Source organism: Pongo abelii, chromosome 10 (assembly GCF_028885655.2).
Source record: "Pongo abelii isolate AG06213 chromosome 10, NHGRI_mPonAbe1-v2.0_pri, whole genome shotgun sequence".
Lineage (NCBI taxonomy): Eukaryota > Metazoa > Chordata > Mammalia > Primates > Hominidae > Pongo > Pongo abelii.
Window position 1 is genome coordinate 118,904,444 of NC_071995.2, and position 27,999 is coordinate 118,932,442.

The following is a 27,999-nucleotide window of genomic DNA, read 5'->3' on the forward strand; positions in this document are numbered from 1 at the left end:
TGCTGATTCCTTGCATCATAAAGCCAAGCTATGAAATTGTTCATTTCAAATAAGTTACTTCATGTAGCTCTGAACTTCTAAGTTTTTTATGGAGTCAGTTGTATATCAGAATCTTATTAGCTCATTACTTCACTGACTGAAACTTGGGAAACAAAGATGATTCATAGGAAGGAAAATTTAAAGGTTAGAGGGTATTTAAATGAAAATCAACTAGAGTATGGTTTGATTTTATTTTGTTTTGTGTTTTGTAATTGTTTTTAAAATAGCACTGTAGGTTAAGAATCTTCTGTGGCTCTGTAGTCGAGTGAGGTAACATTTGTTGAATATGTGGAACCAAAAATAAAAAAGATGGACAATTGATTATATAGTACTTGAAGATAGAAAGAACTACTGAACATGTAACCATTTATTGTGAGAGCCTCATTGAACAACTAGCCTACCACTTCAACATTATCACCATCCCACCTCCTCGGAAAGCCTTTCCTGGCCGTTCCAGCACACAGTGATCTCTCCCGAGAACCCATAAAGCTTACTGACCCCATTTGGCCTCAAAAAAGCATTGAGGCAGTTACTTAATTTGTCCCGTGGCTCTCCTCTCCACAGGACAGTGAGCAGGGCTCCCTCAGTAGGGTCTGGGCTGGGACCCTCAGGAGGAGGGCTGGAGTTTGTGTTACCAAGTGAGCCTCCTACAACACCAAATGGTATTTGGTGTTTGCTGTATTTTAGCATTAGATCATAAATGGATTGAGGTGGGAAACAGGCACCTCTGCTGGCACTCCCCAAAGAATTAAAAGTTGCAAAAATGTCCTTGAGGAATGATGGCAAAAATCTTAACAGGTATGACAAGAAATTTCAAATAGTGTCCATGTTAAGTAGAGGAGAGAAATGCAGATGCACGTGATTTGACTGAGCCCACTTGAGGAAATTGATGGGAGAAATAAAGGAATTTCTAAGGCAGTAGGTATAACCATCTTATTCTTTTATGTAAAATATTCAGACTTTCAATTTGTTAGATATTTGCTGAGTTTCTGCTATATGTAGAGTAATAATGATAACTAACATTTGAAAGCATACTATTTCCTAGGGCTGTTTCCTTTGATCAGTAAAGTGGTCTTGGACCTAGACAGGGTCATTAATGGTAGAGGTGGGGGTGGGAGTTTGTCCTGTTTTGGACTAGAGAACAAATGGATGGTACATGGGAAACCAGCATCTCATCTAGTGCTCCTTAAAGAATAGAAAGTGCAAAGAGATGCTTGATAAATGAAAGGCAGAAATCTTAACAGACTTCATTTGCATAACCTCTGAATCAGCTCTGCAGGTCTCCTCTGTTTCAGGCATCAGAAGTTGAGAGACAACTCTCCATGCAGGTCCACGCCCTCAGAGAAGACTTTCGGGAGAAAAACTCATCAACCAACCAGCATATCATCCGGCTGGAGAGCCTTCAGGCCGAGGTGAGCCTCCTGACACAGCAGTGCTGGAAGATGGAGTGCTTTTCTCACTGGGAGACAAAAAACTGCTCTATGTAAAAGGGCCTAAAATCTCTACAGAAAGACATTTCTGTGCGAAACTAAATGGGGAACATTTGATCTGTTTCTCTGGGTAGCCTGTTGTCTGGAAAAATGAAGTTGCTCAGAGTTACTGCCGGGTGTGTTGAAATCACGAGTGACCTACATTTTACTGAATATGTTGATCTCTCCAAAAATATCCTTGCCAATCCCAAATAGGAGGTGGGAAAGGGCATCTCGCCTTTCTCTATTCCATTTAGGCCCAGTTCACTCCATCTTAGTAAGGTCTACTGTTATTCTCATCTGCAAAATGAGAGAAATAGAAGTTTCTTTCTACTTCACAGGTTTTTGCAAGGATATTATGGGTTAATGCATACAAGGCACTTTATATGATACCTGGAACACAGTGATGTTATTGGAACCATAGGAGAGGCCAGAATGTGAGGGCCAGGATGAGGGGAAAAAGGAAGTATCGGCAGGGGAACGATACTGTGAGAATTTGGTTGTGGAAGGTGAAGAGAGGGTAAGGATCTTATCACCAGCCCAAACCAGGCCTCCCCCCGGGAGAGGCTTCCACCTGGTCTGCTTTTGAGGACCCTTCAGCCAAGTATCTGGCTAAAGAGGCCAAGTAGCAGCCCCTTTGCTAAGTCAGAGTTTGAAGGACAGTCTAGAGCCAGGTTGAACAAGTAACCTTCCACTGTGACAAAGCGATCTGCCATCATGGTCAGGCCAGAGAAACCCAGATAGCCTGTTCCCCTGCTCGGTAAATGACCTGAGGATGTTTTTCCTAAAGTCTGTCAATATCTTATCTTCTCTCCTGCCTCCTATTCCCTTCCTTCCCCCTTTCCCTTGGAATGCCTACTGGTATTGAGCAGCAGGTCCTTGAAGTAAGTAGAGTTTGTTCCAGTGGGGTTTGGCATGCCTGTGTGTGACCATTTGTGTGCATGACTTGCCGTTCACCTGCCTCTGCCAGCCTCTGACTCCTTCAAGTTTCCTGTCTTCCTCTTTCCTCACCCATTCACTTTTTCTAGACCCTCATGAACCGGGTCATTCCCAGGAATGTTTATTGCCAGATTTTTTCACAAGTTTCAGGGTGTACAGGGCTGGGTGAGGGAGTTGGCGGCCTAACACTGATTCCCTGCTTTGTCCATGAACACTGCTACCTTAAAAGGCAAGCTATGAAATTGTTTGTTTCAATGAAGTTACTTTGTGTAGCTCCGAACTAAGTTTTTTTAGGGTCAGTTGTGTATCAGAATCTTATTACCCCATCACTTCACTGACTGAAACTTGGGAAACAAAGATGATTCATGAGAAGGAAAATTTAAAGGTCAGAGGGTATTTAAATGAAAATCAACTAGAGTAAGAATTATCTTCACATGAGTAACTTTGCTTCAGTGTAGGAAATAGTGGACCCATTCACAAAAGGGGCTTGCTCCTTTTGGTCTCCTACCGAGGTGCACACTTGAGAGACAATATTTCTTTGTTTGGCCAGATACCTGATCTCTCTGGACAAAGGCCACATACTTTGTTTCCCCAGGACAACATCCTATCTGATTGAATTGGTGACCAGAGAAGATCTGTGCCCTGTGAGCAGAATTCTAGTTCAGAGAGTGAGAACAGCTAAAATGTAAAGGGAAAAGTGTATCTCATAGGACTTGAAACAAGCTAGACATTCATTTCAGGATTTCCCCTGGAAAAGTTCTAAGGTTGGTCCCCAAAACTTGCCCAAGTAAAAGCCTTAAGGAATTGTTATCAAAGCTGGACTAGAGAACCTGGAGAATATTTTAACCATGTCAAGAAAATATTTATAAGCAAGAAACTGGTTAAGAATCAGTCCAGTGGGGCACTGCTAAATAAATGGGAGGATCCACGAGGACCTTCAGGATTCCAGAAGGTCCCCTAGGAGTCAGATCCAATTGGCAGGGCTTTCTGGAGCCCCGAGCCAGGGTGGTGATCTTTTGAGTGAAGCATCCCCAGCCTTGGGGAGCACTGGCTCAGCTTCTCACCCTGCAAACCTTGAGGCCAGAGGAGACTTGGCATCTCTTTCCTCTTTGCCTCTGTTTTCTCACTGACACTGAAGAGATCAGACAGACCTTCCTAAAAGAAGATTTACTTATGTGGAGACTGACTAGGTATTCAGTGTATACGAACATATCAACCTGTTTCATAAAAAGAATTTGCGCCTCTTCACAGATGACTCGCTCAGGTAAAAGTTACTCTGAGTAAAGTCAGCATTCACTTGTATCTGTGTCCTGCTCCATTCCAGGACACAGGCTGATGCAGGCACTACTTTGCTTTCCGTACCCTGGGAGCTCTTCCCTTAACTCAAGGCACTGGATCTGAGCTGTGACCTCTAGTGTCAGAGGGGCCAGGAGCGGGGAAAGGAAGATGGAGGGGAATCCCGGGGTGTGAAAACATGGCACTCCAGAGGATTTCCTGGGCATTTTCTTGTGCTCATGACTTGAGGAGGAGAAGTAGTGCAGCAGGTTAGGTTCCACTCCTCCTGCCAATTGTAAGGATGGGGTAAAGTTGAGGGCGGGTAAGGTGGAGCCCTTTTTTTTTTTTATCTTATCTCTGGAATTTCCAGAGCACTAGCCTTCCCTTCCTCTGCCTGGCATCCCACATTCCAGCTTCCCCAGAGCTCAACTCCTACTTCTTCCCAGACAGGTTTCTAGAGGGGAGGGGTTTTCTCTTCAGCTTAGGGTTTCATAGCTATTCTCTCAGAGATGGGGGTACCGTGACATTGGGCAGAATACTGAAAGATACTTGCCTTCATGTTTTGGGGCTAGTCCCTAGTTCCTACTTGTCAGCCCGGGTGTAACTCCACACCACCCTGTGACTCTCCACCCTTTCAGATCAAGATGCTGTCAGATCGGAAACGGGAGCTGGAGCATCGTCTCAGCGCTACTTTAGAGGAAAATGACCTGCTCCAAGGGACCGTGGAGGAGCTACAGGACCGGGTGCTAATCCTGGAGAGACAGGGCCATGACAAGGACCTACAGGTACTGGAGTAGAGAAGCTGTCTTGCAGGACTAGAGCCAGATAAAAGGAGCACTTAGCCAAAAAGAAAAGGCTGGGAGGCCAGCATCACTTCTGGGGTAAGCTGGAAGTGGATGATGCTGAGGTCTCACTGTGGGGCCTGGGGCATTCACTAACTTGGCTCTTCCGACTCTGCCTAAAGGAAGTGCACCGCTACCCACAGATCATTCCTCCAATGTGTTCTGAGCCACTGGCCCATGGAGCAGTTTCACAGAGTTCTCTCTGGGTTCTTAACATGGCTGGAACACCAGGAGTGCTATTCTGGCCTCCTAGCATTTGCAAAATCTGCTAGAAGGTTTCAGAGGGAGCCTGTGACTCTCTAACTCAGCTCATAATGCTCTCTGCTGCTGTCTTCCCAAGCTCACGGATTTAGTTGGCTGGCATGGAGCAGCAACCTGAAGCTGCCCACTGAACACAGCAAGATTTATATGCTGCTTCTGACAGTTGCCAGAAAAGGCATAGACTGACCCCTTTGTGAGCCTAATCAGTCTCTTTTTTTCTTCCTGAAGGAAATTGCTTCATGGCCATATTTGTTCTTATTTGGGAACTGCTACTGGGCCTCAGCTGAATCCCCAAGCTCACACTTGACAGGAAACAACTCCCAAAACAAAAAGATATCTTCACTCCAGTCTTCCCAGAAATAGAGTACAGCATCTGCTACCAAGATGCTTTGCTGGGCTGGCCTAGGAGGACCTGGGGTCAGAAACTAGGAGTGCATTGCTTCCCTTTGGCACTCTCCGTGCATGCCAGGGAGTGCACTAGATTGCAACAGTGATGTTTGTGCAGAGGTGGTCAGCCAGGTGTACTCAAGCACCAGGTGGGTCTCTGCCCAAAGGCTAGGCCACAGAAGCCCCCACTGGGCTCATAGGTAGGCTGTTTGAAAGCCCTGGGGTATGGGATAAGGAAATATAATGTCTTGGACTAAGATTACTTGTCCCTGGCACCATCAGCTAAGCTGACACCTGAGTGATGAGCCTCTTTGAGGGAAAATGAATGGCTTTTATCTCTCCATGTTTTTAGTACCTTCAGCTAGTAACTTTCCATATATTAATAGTAGTGCCTCAGTAAATGTTGAGTAGAAAATGGTGCTGGCTAAAGCCTTACAGCAGTTTTCAAGATGGAAAAGAATTTGCTCATTTTTCAAGGTTGATGATAATAATAGCAGTGAACATTTGTGTGCTTGTTTGGCATACAGGGTGCTTTTAGCATACATCATAAAGCTGAAATTGAGAAAAACTGAACCGTTTATCCAAAGTCATGTAGTGAGTCTTTGGTAGACTCGAGACTGGAACCCTCTCACCTGCTTTACCTGTAGCTCAGTGATAACTTCTGGGTATCACTTGACTCCGAAAGTCAGTTCCTGACCAGCATTTATTACCCTATCAAGCTGCTCTCCTGAGGGTTGCTGACGTACAGTATGGGAGGAGAAGGAAAATAAGTATGGAGAAAGAGAAAAATGGCTCTTGCCTAAAAGAAACTTTCAGTTCAGCATGAATTTACAGTGAAAAGTCCTTATTTCAAATCAAGAATTGGGGACCTGGGTTGGGGGGAAAGAGGCAGGACTAGTATGCCTTCAGGGGCCTGACCAGCACTGTGGGCTGTACATTCTTTAGCAGCGAAAATCCCATCATGCCACATGCACTAGCTCACCATGTGACATCCACTGTCTTCCTGTTGAACTTCAAGACTGAGAAGGTGTCATTCACCTGCAGCAAGTCAGGCAGGACTCAGCTGATTTGGAAAATCTGCATTTATAGGCTGAATTTTCATCTTCTCTAACAATTTATTATAGTCCTTCAGTTCATGTGAAACTCTCAAGTTGCCACTAATTACCAGTGTCCTCCAGAAAGTCCTTTCTGTTGCTAAAATGGCCTGTACTGATACAGAAATAAAAAATCCAGCTTACTCAGGTAGCAGCTGAATGATCCTAAACCATACTTGTAAAATGTAAAGCTAGTGGCCTTGGAATGTACTTAATCCCTTGATTTTAAATCCTCAGACAAGGGTGAGAGATGGCTGAGCAGGCAAGGTAACAGGCCTGTCACAACCAGGGGAGCCCCCTTTTGATCTCTGTCACTATATAATTGGGGTCCTGCTATCAAAAACAGATTTTCAAACAACTGACCAAATCCAACTCTGAATTTTTTCAGACCTGAGAATAAGCATAAAAATTATTATTCATTGAGCACCCAGTATATATCAAGTATTTTGCCAAACTCTTACTATCCAGTAAAGGAAATCTGTTTGTCCCTCTAAGGGCCACTTAACTGCCCTGTCTCATACTCAGCTGGGCATCTTACAGATGTGTGCAGGGCCTAGTCCCAGCGACTGGGTGGATTCCATCAGCAGAGCACAGGCCCTGCTCACTGTGGGGCAACCCAGGAAGCAGGTGACCTGGAGCCTAGACCTTGCTCTAATGCTGATTGTGTACCATTAGGCAAATCACATAACATCACACCATCCCAGTTCCCTCAGATGAGCGTAAATGTAGTGTACTGTACAAACATAAAGCACTTGGTGTCATTCTTATTCATACATATAAGTATACTTAGTGTCATCTTTGTCATATAAAGGATGATGTTTCTTATTTTAAAGGGCTCTTAAATGTAATAGACTCTTCTCTTGTTTGGTTTGGTTTTTCTGCCTGTGTCTGTCCAGTTGGTGAATCAGTTGTTGACTGGAGAGTGCAGACCTCTCCTGGTCTTTTGTTCCCTTGCTGTTATCATTAATTAAGCACCTTTGAGTGTGCATGAGTAATTGAACTAATTTTGTCCAGTACATAAGAACTTGTACTTGTCTGTGCTGAACTTCCTCCTGCTGAGATATGTGTGGAGTTGTCTAAAAAATAATTGTGAAGCATTTTGCCAGTTTAATATGCCATTTGTAATTGTGCCAAATGCTTCCTAGGAATGTCTCCTTTTTTCCTGTAACCCTGATGTTTTTCTTTCTGAGTCTCCTCAAAACTGGGGTTGGAGAAGTTCCCACTGGTCCAGCAGGTATTGCTGATCCACCAGAACTACGCAGAGCAGGCTTGCCAATCCTTTCTTCATTCTCTGGGCAGCCAGGCTCCAAACCTTTCCTCGTTAAGGCTATTCCAGATCACTGGTGCTGTTAACCAATCATTTCCAAGTACTGACGGTGAAGGTGAGGCTCCCAGGGCCCCTAAGTGATTGGCCAAAGGCTCTGCAAGACAGCTTTCTCCCTTCATGAGAACTATAGAGCTCTAAGTGGCTGCCAGGCACCCCAGTCTGCATTTCTGCAGGAGCCACAGGCCAACTCGGCCACAGGTCTGAAAAAGACCAGTGTAGTGTCTGCTTTCTTTTTAATGGAACAGAGGTGACCCCAGAAATGCTGTTTTATAAAAGAATAAATTAGCTTAATTTAAATCCCAGGAAGTTCTCCCCACGACCACCACTTCCTGAAAGTCTTCTAAGGACCTGGAGTGAGGAGTTGCAGTCCACAGATAGGAAGAGTGGGAAACATTGCTTCTGGGCAGATGTGGCATGTGGTCATGTGTCTAGCTGCTAGCAAACTGACGACAATTCTGCAACTAAGGTCTGCTGTATTAAAAGCAAGTTAGTGATGGAGCGCACAGATAAGAAGATAGCATTTAGGCTGGGCGTGGTGGCTTACGCCTGTAATCCCAGCACTTTGGGAAGCCGAGATGGGCAGATAACTTGAGGTCAGGAGTTCGAGACCAGCCTGGCCAATATGGTGAAACCTCGTCTCTACTAAAAATACAAAATTTAGCTGGGCAGGGTGGCGCATGCCTGTGGTCCCAGCTACTAGGGAAGCTGAGGCAGGAAAATTGCTTGAACCCAGGGGGCAGAGGTTGCAGTGAGCCAAGATCGCACCACTGCACTCCAGCCTGGGTGACGGAGACTCAAAAAAAATAGCATTTAGCAGTTGTGGTTGGGTCGTCCCCTTATATTCAGCAGTAGTAACCTCCCCAGAGGGTTGTACCCTATTGTGAACTGCACACAGAAGGGGCCATGGAGAATGTAGTGGGGTGGAGGGGGTGAAGTAGCAGCATGGAGAGAGAAGGAAAGAGCACTGCCCACAATTCCTGACCCTTGCACTGCTGTTTCCTCTCTACCACTGGCGTCATTCCCCTTTTCTAAGCTTCAGTTTTATCCTGACATAGTTGGACTCATTGATCTCTGTGGTTCTGCTAGCTCTAAAAATGTAGGCTTATGTGAAAATCTCTGAGATCATTTAAAAATCAAGAGAGAGAGGCTGGGAAAAGTCTAAAGGGCATATAATATATATATTTGGCTTGCAGAATAGAGCAATTTGGAAAGCTATTGAAAAGGAATGTCTCCAAGTAATTGGCTCTTTTCAAGTCTTCAGAAAAGGACTGAGAGAGAACAAACAGGTGAACGTGCAGGATGAAGGACTGATGTTAGACATGGCAAAACTGTGGACATTTCTGCCCATGAGAGTTAGAACTGAAGCTGTGGGACTTCCTCCCTCAAAGATCTTCAAAATAAGTTACTATCTCATCTGTTAATATCTCTCTGGGACAAATGAGGTATGTGGAAACTGGAAAGAACCCTGGACTGGGAGTCATGAGTCCAGTTCTGCTTCACAAGGGTTTTAGGAAAGTCACTTTTCACCTGTGACTCAACTACCTGATGTGGAAGCGAGGGGCCAGCCTAGGGCCTTGCCTCTAATGGTTGGGTGGGGGTAGAAACTCTTGGTATTACTATCCAGATGCTACTCCCGTTTCCACCCCCGGCTCCTTTCCAAGCTACTCTTTCTCCCCTTCATTTTTTTTTTCATGAAAATGTATATATAGTAAAGCATACAAATCTTAAGGGGATAGCCCAATTAATTTTTACAAATACATATGTGTGTAATCACCATGGAGATCAAGATACAGACCACGATCAGCACCCTAAAAAGAATACTTGCCACTTCCTCAAAAGCAAACCTCTACTCCAACGTTTTTCTACCTCAGTGAAGTTTGGGAACGTTTTATAGACTCATGTATACTTTCTATGTCTGGCTTTTGTTCAACATTGTGTCTATGAAATTCAACCATGTTGTGGCATATAGTAGCAGTATATTCTTTCATTGCTCTATAGTACTCCAACATGTGAACATGCCACAATTTACTTATTTTATTTTTATTAGGATTTGGATTGTTTCCCATTTGTGGTTATTTGAACATCTTGTGTATGTCTGTTGTACACATTTCATTTTTGTTGGGTCTACAGCTAGAAGTGGAATTGCTGGATCATAGAATATAGATTATATTTAACTTTATTAGAAACTGCCAATTTTCCAAAGTATTCGTACATTTTCTACTCCCACCAGCATTGCCCCGCATCTTCATCAACACTTGATATTATTTGTATTATTTATGTTAGCCATCTTGGGTGAGACTCTAATGGTGTCTCACTTTGTGTGCCTGTGTGTGTTTGATTTTTTATTGCAAAGGGTTTCAAACATTCCACAGTGGCACAGTGTAATGAAGCCCAGCTCTGAAAACCACCAATCCCTGCCCAGTGCTGCCCCATCTCCATAACGTCCATTTCCTTTTCTCTCACATTATTTTGAAGTAAATCTCAGATTTTAATAAGTTCATCTGTAAATAAAAAGTACTAACTCTAAAAGATAAGAACTTTAAAAAATGTAACTACAGTACTATTATACCAAAAAAATTAGCATATTTTAATATCATAAAATGCCCAGTGAGTGCTCAGATTTTCACTTGTCTTATAAACGTCATAATTTTTTCACATTTTCGTTTGAATCAAGATACAGATTAAAATGGGCCTACATAGTGCGATTGGTTGGTATAACTCTTTTTTTTTTTTTTTTTGAGATGGAGTTTCATTCTTGTCGCCCAGGCTGGAGTGCAATGGCGCAATCTCGGCTCACTGTAACCTCCGCCTCCTGGGTTCAAGCGATTCTCCTGCCTCAGCCTCCCGAGTAGCTGGGATTACAGGCGCCCGCCACCATGCCCAGCTAATTTTTGTATTTTAGTAGAGACAGATTTCACCATGTTGGCCAGGCTGGTCTTGAACTCCTGATTTCAGATGATCCGCCCCCTTTGGCCTTCCAAAATGCTGGTGTTACAGGCGTGAGCCACCACGCCCGGCCTGGTTGGTATAACTCAAGTCTTTTTTTTATTTCTGTGTTCCTCCTTTATCTGTTTTTTCCCTTGCAATGTTTTTGTTAAGGAAATGGAGTTGTTTGTCTTATAGAATTTTCTTTTTTCTTTTTTTTTTTTGAGATGGAGTCTTACACTGTCACCCAGGCTGGAGTGCAATGGCATGATCTCAGCTCATTGCAACCTCCGCCTCCTGGGTTCAAGCGATTCTCCTGCCTCATTCCCCAAGTAGCTGGGATTTCAGGCGCCTGCCACCACGCCCAGCTAATTTTTGTATTTTTAATAGAGGCAGGGTTTCATCATGTTGGCCAGGCTGGTCTCATACTCCTGACCTTAGGTGATCTGCCCGCCTCGGCCTCCCAAAGTGCTGGGATTACAGGCATGAGCCACCGTGCCCAGTCAGAATTTTCTAGATCTGGATTTTGTTGAGTGCATCTCCTGATGTAGTTTAACGTGTTCCTCTTTCCTATTTATTTTTCTGTAAATTGGTGGTTGGATCCAGAAGCATGATCAGGTTGAGGGTCAGTTTGTCTTGGTTTTTGTGTTTGGTAAACCTCAAACCATTTGCTCTTTCTTTGAAAGCTGCACCAAAGCCAGCTGGAGCTTCAGGAGGTGCGTCTCTCCTGCCGACAGCTGCAGGTGAAGGTGGAAGAACTCACTGAGGAGAGGAGTCTGCAGAGCTCTGCCGCCACCAGCACATCCCTCCTGTCAGAGATAGAGCAGAGCATGGAGGCTGAGGAGCTGGAGCAAGAGCGAGAGCAGGTGCTGACCTGCCTGTCACCCCACAGGCGAGGCTACCTGGGGTTGCTTAGGGCTCGTCCTCCTCCCTAGCACTCAGCTGTCATCCTGGCAAGGCTGTGCCCCTGTGCCTGTGTCAGCCCCTTGGCCTGCTGGCTAGAGTGTCGTGAAGCAGGCCCTGATGGAGCATGTCCCTGGCCCTCCATTTTCCACCCACCTTATCCATTAAGGCATTGAGCAGAATTGCTAGAGGACAGAGTATCATAGGCACAGCCAATTCCCACTCATTGTCACCCCAGTTCCTCTTAGGAAATGCTTGTGCCATCAGCTCCATACCTGTTATATTGACAGAGTTCCAGAGCAGTCATGATCCATCTTCTCCATCTAACTGGTTTCTTTTCACACTTTTCATAATACCCAGAACCATTCATTCCCCTGATTGTTTTCTGACTCCCACCAAAGTAACTGATTTACATAAAGAAGTGCTTTATATTGCAAATGGAAGGATCTAGAGAACAGGGGGAATAAGAATTTGGAGTCTGTATAAATGTACTTGGTTCAGAATAAGTATTATTTCTTGGGACCAATGGGTTTAAAAAAAAACACGGAACAAAAAACCCTTTCTTCTAGAACTGGTGTCTTGGGTATCAGTATTTTGGGTTCAGATGCTAGAAAAAGATGGCCAGGTAGCAGTCTTCTCTAGAGTCTGTAATGAATGGTAATTCTCTGTGAAACAGCTGAGACTGCAGCTCTGGGAAGCCTACTGCCAGGTTCGCTATCTGTGCTCACACCTTCGAGGCAATGACAGTGCTGACTCAGCCGTCTCCACGGACTCCTCCATGGACGAGTCTTCAGAAACCTCGTCCGCCAAGGATGTGCCAGCCGGCAGCTTGCGCACTGCCCTCAATGAGCTCAAGAGACTGATACAGAGCATTGTGGATGGCATGGAGCCCACGGTAAGAGGCCAGTCTGAGATGGTCCTTACCCCACAGGAGCTGGCTGGTGGGAGGTTAGAACCCAGTGCATAGGGTGAGGTCAGCCCTGGAACTGGAACCCTATAAAATATCTGCAAGAATTCTTCTGATCCCTTATTGGTTGTTTTGGATTTTGTTTTTGAGACAGTCTCGCTCTGTTACCCCGGCTGGAGTGAGGTGGCACAATCTCGGCTCACTGCAACCTCTGCCTCTCAGGTTCAAGTGATTGTCGTGCCTCAGCTTCCTGAGTAGCTGGGGTTACAGGCGTGCACCACCAACCACACCCAGCTAGTTTTTGCATTTTTAGTAGAGACAGGGTTTTACCATGTTGACCAGGCTAGTTTTGACTCTTGACCTCAAGTGATACACCCATCTCAGCCTCCTAAAGTGTTGGGATTGCAGGCGTGAGCCACCGTGCCAGGTCGTGAGCCCTTATTTGAGAACACCAACTACTGCTGTGATGAGGCAGAGGGGCCAAGTGTCAGGGCTCCAAAGGCAGCTTCCTGCACACACCAGGTACACATAGAGCCTTTTTCTCCAGGTAGTGATGTACAGACAATGGCGGCTTCCAATTTAAGGACTTTCCTTGGAAACTTTGCATATAGAAGTTTGTATCCAAGTAAAAACTGTAAGTTGCTATTCTATAGCCCTTTGGTCCTAGTGGTAGGGTTAGCTGTGAATTGGCAAAAGTAAAAGATCCGAAGCTTCCGCCAAAAGAATGTAAGTGAGCACAGGAAGTTGGGAAGATCAGCTATCAGCTCTAAGGGCCTTTTAGAATCCTAGATGTGGCCACCTGTGGAGGAGAGGACTGTTCCCATGAGCATCCTGGGCAGTCTGGCATTTCTTCCAGCTTCATGACACATTTCTCCCTGACTTACCCTCCACTCACGCTCCCAGCTTTTTGGCTATTATTTCTCCTCATGTTTCATCCTCTTACAGAAAACTTGTGTCTTTCTGCCTGTATTGGGTAAAGTAATATGAAGGGCAGCTGTTCTGTCTGACCATGCCGTATTGATTTGTGGGAGGTATTGTACTATGAGGCCAGGTCACTGTGGGAGAAGAGAGCTGGCAGAATGTGGTATGCTATTCCCACCACACGGCTTCCTTTCCCCCAAGCCTGAAACAAAAGTGAACATCTGTTTGCAGGTTGAAATTGAGCAATCTTTTTTTTTTTTTTTTTTTTTTTTTTCTGAGACGGAGTCTCGCTCTGTTGCCCAGGCTGGAGCGCAGTGGCGCCATCTTTGCTCACTGCAACCTCTGCCTCCCAGGTTCACGCCATTCTCCTGCCTCCCAAGTAGCTGGGACTACAGGCGCCTGCCACCATGCCCGGCTAATTTTTTGTATTTTTAGTAGAGACAGGGTTTCACCGTGTTAGCCAGGATGGTCTCGATCTCCTGATCTCGTGATCCGCTGCCTCGGCCTCGGCCTCCCAAAGTGCTGGGATTACAGGCGTGAGCCACTGCGCCCGGCCGCAATCTCTCTTTTTGACCCCTTCTTCCTTCCACCTTTTGTCTCTCCCCTCCTTTTCTCCTTCCCTTCATCTTCCCTACTATCTTTCCCCACGTCATTCCTCCACTCTCCCCCATTTCTCCTCTCCTTCTCTCCCCCGACTAACCATCTCTCTCCCACTTCCCTATCTCTCCTGTACCCTTACCATATCTGTCTGGCTGTCTTTCTTTTACTGTCAGAGCTCCCGGAGACTTGATGATGACTCCTTAGAAGAACAGATAAGGCAGACCAGTGAGGACTCGAGAGCCCTAAGGGAGCTCATGGAGGGAGAGAGGGGTAAACTGAGGCAAAGCCTAGAAGAGCTGCAGCGACTCCACAGTCAGGTGAGCACCCTGACCTTCAGTCCAGTGCAGGGCATGTGCACCTGCCCCTGGCTGTCTTGGGACCCTTTTGAGTTTCTCTATCCCATTTCTGTGTGAGAAGTGGCTCTCCTTCATCAAATCATCAAGGAATGGTGACCCGAAGTTGAGGTAAACTGAATGTCTTCAAGACAAGAACCCAGTCCTTTAGCCCAAAGTAAAATTGGCAGGGATGAGAATGGCTGGTCCTCCACTTCCTCCAGTGACACTCTGCCTTATACAGAGCCAAAGTTAATCTGACTGGTAGATGCTGACAGCCCTCGGGCTACTTATGGGTGCTTTTCCAGCAGCTGCTGGGCAGGGAAGTTTGCAAATCAAGGAACAATTGATCTTTACAGCACAGTTCCCTTTTGTAAGTGCCATCACTTCTCTCAGCCTGTTCTTCTGCTTTAGAAGAACTTACTGCTACCCTTGCTATTCCTTTCTCGTTTGATCATGATTTCATCTCTCTAGAGAATGCTGAAGAAAGACATTTATATTCTGATCTGAGAAACTTTAAAGGACTTCTAGGCAGACCCACCCAACAAGGAGCTTCTAAAACCTGTCCTAGGAGATAGATAAAGGCTCTTCCTGTTGACTGTGGTCATGTGTAGAGGTTCTGTGCTGCTTGAGAGTAGGGGCTGGGGTAGCACCAAGCAAGTAGCATCTAAACCTTGCTCCTGCCCCTGTCCTTTCCTGGCTCAAAGCTGTTCATCCTTGCTGCTGCATGAGGTTTCTTTGAGATGGAATTTAAGCCTGCCTTTCACTTCAGTCAGTAGTTCCTCTTTTTTTTTTTTTATTTCTTTTTGAGACAGGGTTTCACTCTTGCCCAGGCTGGAGTACAGTGGCGCATCACAGCTCATTGCAGCCTTGACTTCTAGGCTCAAGCAATCCTTCCACCTCAGCTGCCCAAGTAGCTGGGACTACAGGCGTACGCCACCATGCCCAACTAATTTTTGGTAGAGATGAGGGTTCGCCATGTTGCCTAGGCTGGTCTCGAACTCCTGGGCTCAAGAGAACCACTCACCTCAGACTCTCAAAGTGCTGGGATTACAGGTGTGACCCACCACATGCGGCCCCAGTCAGTATTTCCTACATTTGAAATATCTTTATAGAAAGAAACTCCCCTTTTTGGGGGGGTCATCCCGTTAGTCTTCCTGATATTTTCTTGGAAAATATCGGGAGACCCACCTCCAGCCATCTACTGTCCTCTTCCTTCTGTGAGTGACCAGATAACAAGGACACAAAGATGCCATTTCAATCTGTGGCTTGGCCGGGCATGGTGGCTCACGCCTGTAATCTCAGCACTTTGGGAGGCCAAGGCAGGTGGATCACTTGAGATCGACAGTTCGAGACCAGCTTGGCCAACATGGCGAAACCCCATCTCTACTAAAAATAGAAAAATTAGCCCAGTGTGATGGCACACGCCTATAATCCCAGCTACTTGGGAGGCTGAGGCAGGAGAATTGCTTGAAACCAGGAGGCAGAGGTTGCAATGAGCTGAGATCGTGCCACTACACTTGAGCCTGGGTGACAGAGTGAGACTCTGTCTCAAAAAGCTGTAGCTTGCTCACAGCCAAACAGTAGAGACTTGGGTTAGGCAGCCACAGACTTTCACCCGCCTGAAACCTAAGTTCTTCAGTGGGTAATTTGGCCAGAGAGATATTCAGACTCAGAGACAGATCTTCTAAACTGGAAAAATAAAATGCAGGAGAAAGTTGAATCTGTAAGGTCTTTGGATTAATAAAAGTTTTGTTTATTTTAAAGCCTATTTAAATTTCCATAGGGTGCTTCTGTTTATGAGTTCTTTAATATTAACTGGTTTTGTTGTTTTGTTTCTCAGAATTATAAAACTAGAACTCCACAGTGGATGCGGGGGGCATTGTTTTATTCAGAAACATAAGCAAATTGTAGGTTGCCAAGATTCTATTGTAGAATATTTAGGAACCCATTTCCACCTGGAAATTTTTCTTAGCAGTTCAGCTGATAATGGTTTAGGCCAATTCCTGTGGATTGTCTTTCAAATGGTTCACCAAGTGGAAGGTTGTACTCATGTCCCACACGGGGTATAGAACTGGACTTCTGTAGGCCATCTCTTCCCACATGCTCAGTCAAAGCAGAAAACCTCTCAGCCACACTGCATGTAGCAAAGCCACCTCGTGAGGGGTAACACTGGCCTCCCAAGGCAGGGGTAGGGTGCAGATTGAGTCCCAGAATGACTGCAGAAATTGCAGCCATCACAGCAGGCATGGCGTTCTGCATGCAAGGTTGGTTCAGCATCCACTGACACCCACTGCGTGCCTAGTGCTGCACTAGGCCCTGAGGGGCACCAGATGGATGTGTAGGGCCCTGCTTTCTAGGACCCCACAGTGCCAAGAGGACAGTCAGAGCCATCTCTGAGCCCTTTTGGGGGCAAGGCCCAGATATGGTTAGGTGGGACTGAGGTTCTAGCACACAGCTCCTGGACTGGGCTCAAACCTCATCCGATGGCTGACCCAGCCTCTGAGCCTGTTATCTGAGAGTGTTCTTTTCTCTCTTGAAAACTAGGCCAGAGGTCAAAGGTTTGGGGGCTGGAAGCCTACCCAAACTTTTAAATAAAGGAAAGCGTAGGTTTAATTTGACTGGTAATTATTTTTTAGAAGCAAAATCCATAGCCAGACCTGAAGACTTGCCGGCACCCGTTATTGTGCTTAAGGAACAAAGTCCTTCATGTGGTGTGCCGCCTCCTACCTCACTCCCATCAGTGGCAAGGAACTGCCTCCTCCTCTGTTCCCCAAGTGGCCCACCCCTCACCTTTGGTGTGTGTGGAGCAGCTGCTAGGATGCAGGGGTGTCTTCTGTGATTAGTCTGTAGAATATGAACACGTTATCAGTGAGGCCCTCAGCCAGTTCTCAGGCCTGTCACCCAGGTGGCAGGAGGCTCAGTTAGAAGCATCCCATTTCTGTTGTTTGGATCCTTCATGCTTGGCTCGAGTGCACACTTGTTACTCCAGAAGGGGCATGAACATGCAGAGAGTGCTGGGAGCCTGTGGACTTCACTCGCCAAATCTGGGTGCCTCTCCTCTGAAATCTCAGCATGGCCCTCTCCTCCACCCTCCATCCTCCATCCTCCATCCTCCTAGCTCCTGCCCTATTTCAAGACCTGCATCCTTTCACACCCTGGCTATGGTCACCACTTCCCAATTTATCTGCCTTCCCCCAGCCCGCCCACCCTCACATGCTTTGGATTGATCTTCCTGAAGCGTGACTTGAAAGTGGGACGCCCCTTACAAGTTCTGGGTGGGTTCCCATTATCAAATGGCAGGAAGCCTCGAGCCCTTGTGGCTGTGCAGTCTGGCTGCATTCCAGCCGCACAGCCTGCGTCCCTCTGGTTTCCCTCTTGCCCCCTTTGCTTTAGCAGAACTGAACATAGGATATAAAGGGCAGTGGCACACACACCCCATGCTACCCACATCTGGGCCTTCTCCCCAGCTTTCTCTGTGCCCAGAAAGCCTTCCCTCCCACCTGCTCATATCTCCATGCTATTCAGCCTTCAAGTTCCCAATCTAGCGTCACTTCCTCCTGAAACCCTCTTGATTCCCTTCCTCATGGAGCACCCCTGGCTCTGTCTTGTTGCAGTTACCCTGCTCACATCTCATCTTCTCAGTCAAACCCTAGACCCCATGAGGATGAGCTCAAGGTCTGATCTAGCTGTGTCCTCTACTAAAGCATCTAGCACAGTGCCTTGCTGAGAATAAGCACTCAAATGTTGTTGAACAAAAGAGCAAATTAAGCCTTCAATATCTGACTTTTGAAGTTTTCTTTGCTATATAATTGCGGGGACACCCACCTTATTTGGGAAAAGTGGATTTGGGGGTGGATGTAACCTAAGTCTTTGTATAAACAAGCTAGATCAGTTATCATGACAGCAGTGATTCAGTCCCACCTTGCAGGAGGGAGGAGAGAATAGAGCTTACAACCATATGCCAGGCACTGCATCGAGCCCTTGATATCATTTATCTCGTAATCCTCAACGACAACTTAGTGGTGAGAAATAGTTATTTTTATTCCTGCTTTTTATGAAAAGTATGTATAGCTCAAAGAGGGCAAGTGCCTTGTCACCTCTCCTAAGGCACATGTCTGGTAGGCTGTAACTCAACCAGATTTTTTAGGCCAAAGTAAAAAGTTCTTCTGAAGTTTTATCTGGAGCATATTAAATGTTAGCTTTTCCTGCCTAGCATGTAGTTTTACCTGTCCCTTACTCTGCTGGCAGAACGTCTGACTGGCCCACAGCTGGCCCAAGGCCATGGCAGAGCTCATTTGGCCTAAGAGGAGGTCTGGCTGTCTCTTCCAGGTGCTTTGTGGGTCTTGAGTCCTGGCCTACCAGGCTGCAGAGTCTGCTGCTAAATAGGGGGAGGCTGGGCTCTGCCCTGGTGCCTTGTCTGCCTCGGGGCTAGATGCATGTGTGTGCTGGGTAGCTGCAGGTGCTCCAGCCTGTTCTTCCCCGAGGCTTCCGCCCTCCTCCCCCAGCTGTCCCTACCAGGAAAGCTGCTGCTTTGGGCTGTTCTCAGTACAGAGCACCCGGCCCTGATGTTTCCTGCCAGACTCTGCAGAGTGTAAAACCCATTGCTTATGGTGGCAACAGATTGTCCTTCTGTCCCTCTTCACTGTTGGGTGTCCTCTGAATTCCTCCAGGGTGGCTGCTACCCCAGGGGCTGGCAGCTCTGCCGTCTCATTCTGGGGAAGGTCTGAAGTGTATTGATTTTCAGATACTTCAAGATCAAGGGAAGCTTGATCTTCAGCCTTACACCTGGGGCCTTTGCTCAGTTTCATTCTAGCTGAAGAGGATTAGACCTGGGACTTGAAGAACAGAGGAGTATGCTGAAAGGTGGCATCTGTCCCCTTGTGGGAGGGAGGCAGACCTGTATGGATGGATCCTCCCTTGGAAAAATGTCAAAGTATGTGTAATATTTAACATGAAGGCAGGGCTAGGCATCCTGACTCATGTCTGATCTTATCAACCGAGAAGAAGGGGCTCCCACCCTTTCATTATTCAATAAATATTTATTGAAAGCTCTACCAGGCAGGGTTTCTGGTTGCAAACAGCAAAACATGTACTCTGCTTAACGTAAGCAGAAAGAGAATGTATTAGGCCTGAAAGCTTACAGAATCAACAGGAAAGTGGGAGAACTTGGCTCCAAAACAAGAAAGGGCCATGGGAAAAGGGACAACAGAAACAAACTGCCGCCCTTGTCACTAATTCCTCCCTCGCCTGGGGATTTGCTGTGCTCAGAGCTGCAGTCCCTGGAAGGGGTTGTAACTGGCAAGTTTGGTCACAGGCCCGTGCCCAGACTGCCTGGGAAAGGAAATGTCTATTCCCTGTTGGCTTCTTTAGTTGGACGTCGAGCCTTGTGTCACACCAAGTCTCACACAACCAGGAATGCCCACAAAATGGGAAGAGATTTCGGATGATGACTAGCCAAAAAATGACAATTGTCTATTGTTTTGGGATTAAGCACCCTACACAGCCAGGCTCTGGGCTGCACGGATGGATGTGACCTGCTTCCTGCCATCACACAGATCATGGTGTACACAGGGCTACCGCACTGTGGGGCAGGGTGAGCTGTGGTCCCTGACGGAACCACTGGAGGGGTGCCTCACTGCCAAAGGTTGACTCCCAGCTGGGGCACAAGGACCTGAGAAGGCGGTGGTGCCCTTTGCTGAAGCATGGGCCACAGAAAAGGTAACAGGTTTGAGGTGGAAGATGATAATGTCACTTAGGTGTCTAAGTTCCCTGTGGCTTTCACCTGGGGAGCTGAATGAGGAGCTAAAGCGAGCTGGGCTGTGCCAAAGGCTGTCACGGGGGAGCAGGGTCTCCAGCTTTGGAACCATCCAGGGCTCTGTTGATAACAGCATCCATGTTGAGTGGGAGATGGTGGGAAAGGGAATGGGATTCCCTACCCTAAAAACTGTGTGTCATGATGACTTATGGTCTTCATTCACTTGTTACCTGGAGTGCCTGGAGATGGAGGAGGTAGTATGCTGTGCTGAGTGCAAAGGGGATCTGGCCTATGGCTGCAGGTCCAGAGCTAAATTCCCCCCAGCTCCCTTGCTGCCGAGCTCAAGCCTAGCATGTGATGTGGTACCCTTTCTTCAAGAGAGACACGCCCTCCCTTGAAGCAGGATGGCAGTGGAATGCTACCAGCCTGCACCCCCACACATGTACCCTGGGCCTGCCTGGAGTCTCTTTGTTCCTTTTTCCCTCTTGGAGGGAAAACCACCCAGGACAGCAGCAGTGATACCATATTCATTCTCCTGTTAGGTGACACTGCTGAGTGTGGAGATGACTGCCCTAAAAGAGGAGAGAGACCGACTCAGAGTCACATCTGAGGACAAGGAGCCAAAGGAGCAGCTTCAGAAGGCCATCAGGGACCGCGACGAGGCCATTGCAAAGTGAGTAGGGATGGCTTCACTTTATTCTTAAGATAAAGTTGAGTATATAGAATTGAGCATATGCTCAATTTTCTAAATTAAATCATACAAAAGACTACAAAGGTAAAAGTTAGTGTCCCCCCCTACCCACCCCCACCCCCATTCCCATTCTCCTCCCCAGACACATGCTGGTATTGAAAGTTAGCTGTGCATTTTTTGCAGCTCTTTTTCTTATGCATATGTAGGTGTGTAGGCAATGTAGTTATTACGTGTTTTTAGACATCAATAGGATGATACTCTACATGTCTTGCCCTTTTGCACTTGTATCTTAAAGAGCTTTCTTTTTTTTTTTTTTTTTTTTTTTTTTTTTTGAGACGGAGTTTTGCCCTTCTTGTCCAGGCTGGAGTGCAATGGTGCGATCTCAGCTCCCTGCAACCTCTGCCTCCGGGTTCAAGCGATTCTCCTGTCAGCTCCCAAGTAGCTGGGATTACAGGTGCCTGTCACCATGCCCAGCTAATTTTTGTATTTTTAGTAGAGACAGGGTTTCACCATATTGGCCAGGCTCGTCTCCAACTCCTGACCTCAGGTGATCCACCCGCCTTGGCCTCCCAAAGTGCTGGGATTACAGGCGTGAGCCACCACGCCTGGCCTCCAGTTTTATCGTATGTATATATCTACCTCACCTTTTTTTTTTTAGTTTTTTTGTTTTTTGTTTCTATTTTTTTATTATGGACATTTTCAAGCAAACACAAAAATAGAAGATATAAGATGACTTCATCTGTCAGCCTCAATACTAATCAGCATATGGTCAGTGTTATTTCATCTATATCCTCACCCACTTCCTCTACCTCTCTGTTGGATTATGTTAAAACACATCACAAGACATAGTGTCATCTCCATAAACACTTCAGTGTACATCTCTACCAGAAAGAATTTAAAAAAAAAAAAAAAAACACAATACAATGATCACACTTGAAAAAAATAATTTCTTAATAATATCAGAATCCAGTTGATGTTAGAATTTCCCCAATTGGCCCATAAATATCTTTTTATAACTGATTTAGAATCAGACTCCAAAGCCTACATATTCCATTTAACTGATGTGTCCCAAAAGTCTGTAACATCTCCTCTTTCTTCTTTTTCATATTATATTTATTTGTTGAAGAAAGTGGATGATTTGTCTCATAGATTTGCTGCATGCTGGGTTTGATTGCATCCCATAGCGTCATTTAGCATTTTCCTCTGTCCCTTACATTTCCAATAAACTAGGTCTTTTTTTTTTGGAGACAGAGTCTCACTGTCACCCAGGCTGGAGTGCAGTGGCATGATCTTGACTCACTGCAACCTCCCCATCATGGTCTTGAGCGATCCTCCCACCTCAGCCTCCCGAGTAGCTGGGACCTCAGGTACACACTACCACGCCTGGCTAATTTTTTGTATTTTTGTTAGAGACCGGGTTTTGTTATGTTGCTAAGGCTGGTCTTAAACCCCTGGGCTCAAGCGATCCTCCTACCTCAGCCTCCCAAAGTCCTGGGATTACAGGCGTTAGCCACTGTGCCCAGCCAACTAGGTCTTTTAAAAAATGTTTCGTGTTTTTTTGTTTGTTTGTTTAAGACAGGGTCTCTCTTTGTCACCCAGGCTAGAGTGCAGTGACACAATCATAGCTCACTGCAGCTTCCACCTCCTGGGCTCAAGTGATCTTCCCTCCTCAGCCTCCCAAGTAGCTGTGCCACCATGCCAGGCAGATTTTTGTATTTTTGTAGATATGGGTTTTCACCATGTTACCCAGGCTGGTCTTGAACTCCTGGGCTCAAGTGATCCACCCACCTTAGCCTCCCAAAGTGCTGAGATTATAGGCGTGAGCTACTGCGCCCAGCCGTGTTTCTTTTATTTTACTTTATTTTTTTTGAGAGAAATTCTCACTCTGTCACCCATGCTCACAGCTCACTGCAACCTCCGCCTCTTGGGTTCAAGCTATTCTCGTGCCTCAGCCTCCCAAATAGCTGGGATTACAGGTGTGCACCACCATGCCTGGCCAATTTTTGTATTTTTAGTAGAGATGGGGTTTCACCATGTTGGCCAGGCTACTCTCGAACTCCTGGCCTCAAGTGATCTGCCCACCTCGGCCTCCCAAAGTGTTAGGATTACAGGCATGAGCCAACACACCCAGCCTGGCCACATTTTCTTCATAAACACATTGTCTTACATTCAGAAACTTTGGAAACAAACATATTTACATATCCCCTATTCCCCTGTGAATTACTTTTTATGTATTTATTTTTTTGAGACAGGGTCTTACTCTGTCACCCAGGCTGGAGTATAGTGGCCCAGTCACAGCTAACTGCATCTTTGACCTCCCGGGCTGGAGCTATCCTCTCACCTCTCAGCCTCCTGAGTAGCTGGGACTACAGGTGCATGCCACCACACCTGGCTAGTTTTTGTTTTTTGTAGAGACGAGGTTTTGCCCTGTTGCTCAGGCTGGTCTTAAACTCCTGGGCTCCAGGGATCTGCCCAAAGTGCTGAGATTATAAGCATGAGCCACCGTGCCCAGCCCCACCCTGTTCAAGGAGTGTGAGGAGATAGTTACCAAAAATGTGTCTACTTTGGGGTCATTTACAAAATATTAATAGTAATATTTATTTATTTATTTATTTATTGAGATGGAGTCTTGCTCTGTCGCCTAGGCTGGAGAGCAGTGGCACGACCTCGTCTCACTGCAACCTCCACCTCCCAGGTTCGAGCGATTCTCCTGCCTCAGCCAAGTAGCTGGAATTACAGGCATGCACCCCCACGCTTGGCTAATTTTTGTATTAGTAGAGATGGGGTTTCACCACATTGGTCAGGCTGGTCTCGAACTCCTGACCTCAAGTGATCCACCTGCCTCGGCCCCCCAAAGTGCTGGGATTACAGGCGTGAGCCACTGTGCCCAGCCAATAGTAATATTTATACATCACTTTATAGTTTACAAAGCACTTTTATTCTTTTTTTTTCTTTTCTTTTCTTTGAGACGGAGTCTCAGTCACCCAGGTGGAGTGCAGTGGCGTGATCTCGGCTCGCTACAAACTGCGCCTCCCAGGTTCAAGCAATTCTCATGCCTCAGCCTCCCGAGTAGCTGGGACTACAGGCATGCACCACCACGCCCTGCTAATTTTTTGTATTTTTAGTAGAGATGGGATTTCACCGTGTTAGTCAGGATGGTCTCGATCTCCTGAGCTTGTGAACCACCCTCCCTGGCCTCCCAAAGTGCTGGGATTACAGGCGTGAGCCACCACACCCGGCCAACACTTTTATTCTTTAATCCTCCCAGCCACAGTAAGAAGTAAAAATTTTTAATCCCAATTTGACAGATGAGGAAACTAAGAAATACTTTGCCAGGGCCACAGCCAGCAGTGACTCATGAGCCTCCACCTCAAGTCTCCTGATTCCCGTCTTCCTGACACCCTTTTCCCTCTGCTACACTGCTACTTGTTGGGAAGCTAAAATGAGCTACTTGGAAACAATGTGTAAATAAGATACTGTATGCCTTTGTAAAAAAAAATAATATGACATGCATTTTAACTTCTGACTTTAAAATTCCTCATACTCAGGCCAGTTGCGGTGGCTCACACCTGTAATCCCAGCACTATGACAGGCCGAGGCGGGTGGATCACCTGAGGTCAGGAGTTTAAGGCCAGCCTGGCCAACATGGTGAAACCCCGTCTCTACTAAAAATACAACAATTAGCCGAGCATGGTGGCAGGCGCCTGTAATCCCAGCTACTCAGGAGGCTGAGGCAGGAGAATCACTTGAACCCGGGAGGCAGAAGTTGTAGTGAGCTGAGATCGCCCCATTGCACTCCAGCCTGGGCAACAGAACAGGGACTCTGTCTCAAAAAAACAAAAAAATTACTCATACTCTAACCTCACTTCCACACACACTTTCCCCCTCCCTTCTGTTCTCTTTCATCATTTTCATTATCTCTATTTCCGTTTTACCTTTGGGTCCCCTTTTCTTTCTGGTCAGAACTTCATGTCATGGTGTCTGTCAGTTTCTAGTTCATTTTAGAAATTATTCTTGGTGAATCCCACATAACGATGTATCTTTGCTGCTTGGATTTCCACTTTAGTTAATGGATACTTAAGTAACAGTGTGATAAGGCTGGGGTGCAGCGGCTCAGGCCTGCAATCCCAGCACTTTGGGAGGCTGAGGCAGGTGGATCACTTGAGGTCAGGTGTTCAAGACCAACCTGGCCAACATGGTGAAACCCCATCTCTACCCCCCAAAAAAAAAAAAGAAGTAGCCAGGTTGGAGGATCACAAATTCAGGAGGTGGAGGTTGCAGTGAGCCAAGATTGCACCACTGCCCTCCAGCTTGGGTGACAGAGTGAGGCCCTGTCTCAAAAAAAAGTAACAGTGTGATAGAGGAGGCAGCATACCTTTATGAATAACAGTGAAATTGTGTGATGGAATAAAATGGTAAAATGAAGATGCTTATCGTGGAAGTCCATTAGAAATCAAAAGCAGAAGGAGGCCAGGCAAGGGCGCCTGTAATCCTAGCACTTTGGGAGGCCAAGATGGGAGGATTGCTTGAGCCTAGGGGTTCAAGACCAGCCTGGGCAACATAGTGAGACCCTATCTCTACTAAAAATACAAATAAAAAATTTGCTGAGTGTGGAGTCGCACAGGTGGGAGGACCACCTGAGCCCAGAAGGTTGAGGCTGCAGTGAGCTGTGATCATGCCACTGCACTCCAGCCTGGATGACAGAGCAAGATCCTGCCTCAAAAAAAAAAAAAAAAAAAAGGCAGAATGAAGATAGAAGTACACATGGGTTGGTTACCTTGTCTCAGACAAGAAGCTGAACATTAAGATCATATTCTGTGATCAGCATGGAAGGTGGGATGGAAGGTGGGGGATACAAACAGAGAAAGTGTCAGGGTGCAGGAGAGAAGAAGCAAGTTGTCCAGTCTTTCTCCCTTAAAAAAAAAAAAAAAAAAAAAGTAAAACCTAGCTCTGCCACCTGGGTGGGCAAATCTACATGAAACCTTGTAATGCATGCTCTTGCCTGCTTTCAAAGGAGGCCCAGTTACTATCCAGGAGTCTGATTAGACTTGCAAATTCTCCCCCTCTGGAAGGATGCCCCCAGTAGGGAGAACTCTGGAGCAAGGGTCCTGTCCTTCCTGGACTCCTATAGAACAGGGCTGGCTGGGCAGTTAGGTTACTCTGGGAGGATAGTTCTTTTCCCATACCTTAGAAATGAATTTTTGTTACACAAAAATTGAGATGACAAGCCTAAGGAATCATTTAAAGAGGAAACCACACCCGCCATTTGTATAGGAACTTAATTTTACCAGATACTTCTTCCATATACGTTATCTCTGATTCTCCATCCTGGCCGCACATTACAATCATCTGGGGAGCTCTCAGACACCAGGAACCTCACCAGAACAATACAGTTGAAATCACTGGGTGGGGTCAGTTGGGGCCCACTTCTTTCCCCCTTGATTTTAATGTGTAGTCAGGGGTGAGAATCCCTAAGAAATATAACTTCCTTCCCGTCACTGGGCTGCAGAAACCTTAAGGTGCACCTTCTCCTATACAATAAATGAGTTTCAGGAAAATTAAGTAGCAATTTTTTATCTCCTTGCAGGTGAAAGGCCTTCACTAAAACCAAAAATAAATCTTGGGCTAGCAATCTGCCTTACAAAAACAAGTCAGTTACTAGTGGTTTCATTTGTAAAAAGGAATTATTCGAGCCCTTGGAATATTCCTATTTTTAAAATGTGATTAATGTGTTGATCCTGGTCTGGGGTTTCCCATGAATGACGAGCACTTATTCCTTGGTGAGCAAATGTCCCAAGGGTGCAGCGCGTGGCCAGGATTGGAGGTCGTCCAGGCAGCCCCTGCCTCAGGGCGTTTTTGGGAAGGAAGGGAGCCCCACCATGCCCGGCGCTGCGCCGCCTCTGTAGCCCTGGGCCCATCTGTCCCTCGGCGGCAACGTTAGTCAGCACATTCCTGGGGCTCCCGCTGCTCTCGGCGCCACCTGCCGGGGGACGCTGGAAGCTCAGGAGGCTGTGGCTGTCGTGGGGCACCACGGGTTCCGACGCTACTGGAGTGGTGACCATGGCAACCGATGCCGCGTGAGGATTTCCGCTGTTTGCTGCCAGCCAATAGCAGTGGGTGTGACGGAGGCAGCCTTCGGCATCTGAGCCCTCAGCATCCATTGGACGGGCTCGGGTCCTGTCGCTGCCTCAGTGGGCGGGGCTGACGCGGTGGCTGAGCTGTCTGGAGCGGTTTCTCTAGGGAAGGCAGGTGGGCCGGCGGGCGGGGCGCACTTGCGGTGTCGGCACAGGTGACTAATTGCTCGGTAGACCTGAAGCCAAAGAAGAAGTGCTGGTCGCAGCAGTGGCCTGAGCACTTTGCAAGTGGGATCCACCTGTTCCTTTTTCTGGCCGCACTTCGGTTAGTGCGGTCGGTGTTGTGAAGCTCGAGCTAGGCGGCCTCTGCAGGCGGATTCTCTAAGCTGCCCTTAAGCCCTGCACATTAGTCGCTGGCCCTGTACAAGGAGCACGCTTTTGTTAGCTTTGCTGTTTCGAGTGCTTAAGGGAGCGATTAATGAAGGCAAGGGCTAAAACACGTTTCTGCAGTTGGGCAACCAGGGCTGCCTCTGCAGAGGTCCTTCCACCTTTATTCCCGTTCCCCTGCCCTCGAAAAAAATTAATTTTCTTTTGCATTGAACAGCCGTGATTTAGGAATGTTGGGAAAGGTGAACAAAGTAATACGTGAAACACAAATGTGAAAATAAAAAATGCAAAATAATGTCGGAGGAACTGTTACCCATCGGTAATCATCACCCAGAGATAACCAACTAGACATTTTTATGCATATCCTTGAACACACAGGCAGTTTTTTGTTTTGTTTTGAGACAGAGTTTCACTCTTGTTGCCCAGGCTGGAGTGCAGTGGCGCGATCTCGGCTCACTGTAACCTCCGCCTCCTGGATTCAAGTGATTCTCCTGCCTCAGCCTCCTGAGTAGCTGGGATTACAGGCATGCGCCACCACGCCCGGCAAATGTTTGTATTTTTAGTAGAGGCGGGGTTTCTCCATGTTGGTCAGGCTGGTCTCGAACTCCCGACCTCAGGTGATCCGCCCACCTTGGCCTCCCAAAGTGCTGGGGATTAGAGGCGTGAGCCACCGCACCCTGCAGACACAGGCAGTTTTTGTTTTACAAAACTAGTATTATACTAGACCTTGTTCTCTGGTGCTTTTTCCACTCAGCAGTATGTTATGAACTGTCAATAAATATTCTACCTCATGGTTTTTTGTGGAGTTTTGTTGTTTTTATTTTTTTGAGACGGAGTCTTGCTCTATTGCCCAGGCTGGAGTGCAGTG

At 46.7% G+C, this 27,999-nt stretch overlaps 1 protein-coding gene across 3 annotated transcripts in view; it reads left to right on the top strand.

Moving 5' to 3' along the window:
- BICDL1 (BICD family like cargo adaptor 1) overlaps positions 1-27,999 on the top strand; it is a 103,618-nt gene that overhangs the window by 69,845 nt on the left and 5,774 nt on the right. For 2 of the 3 annotated variants that reach the window (XR_008512396.2, XM_024257536.3), the window contains exons 3-8: positions 1,335-1,451; positions 4,361-4,507; positions 11,245-11,424; positions 12,138-12,356; positions 14,063-14,206; positions 20,522-20,652. Coding sequence is in view for 2 of the 3 variants with exons in the window: in XM_024257536.3 (XP_024113304.2) it covers positions 1,335-1,451; positions 4,361-4,507; positions 11,245-11,424; positions 12,138-12,356; positions 14,063-14,206; positions 20,522-20,652 (938 nt within the window). In the remaining variant the exon portion in view is untranslated. The remainder of the gene's footprint in view (positions 1-1,334; positions 1,452-4,360; positions 4,508-11,244; positions 11,425-12,137; positions 12,357-14,062; positions 14,207-20,521; positions 20,653-27,999) is intronic. The other variant, XM_024257537.3, reaches the window with a different exon arrangement.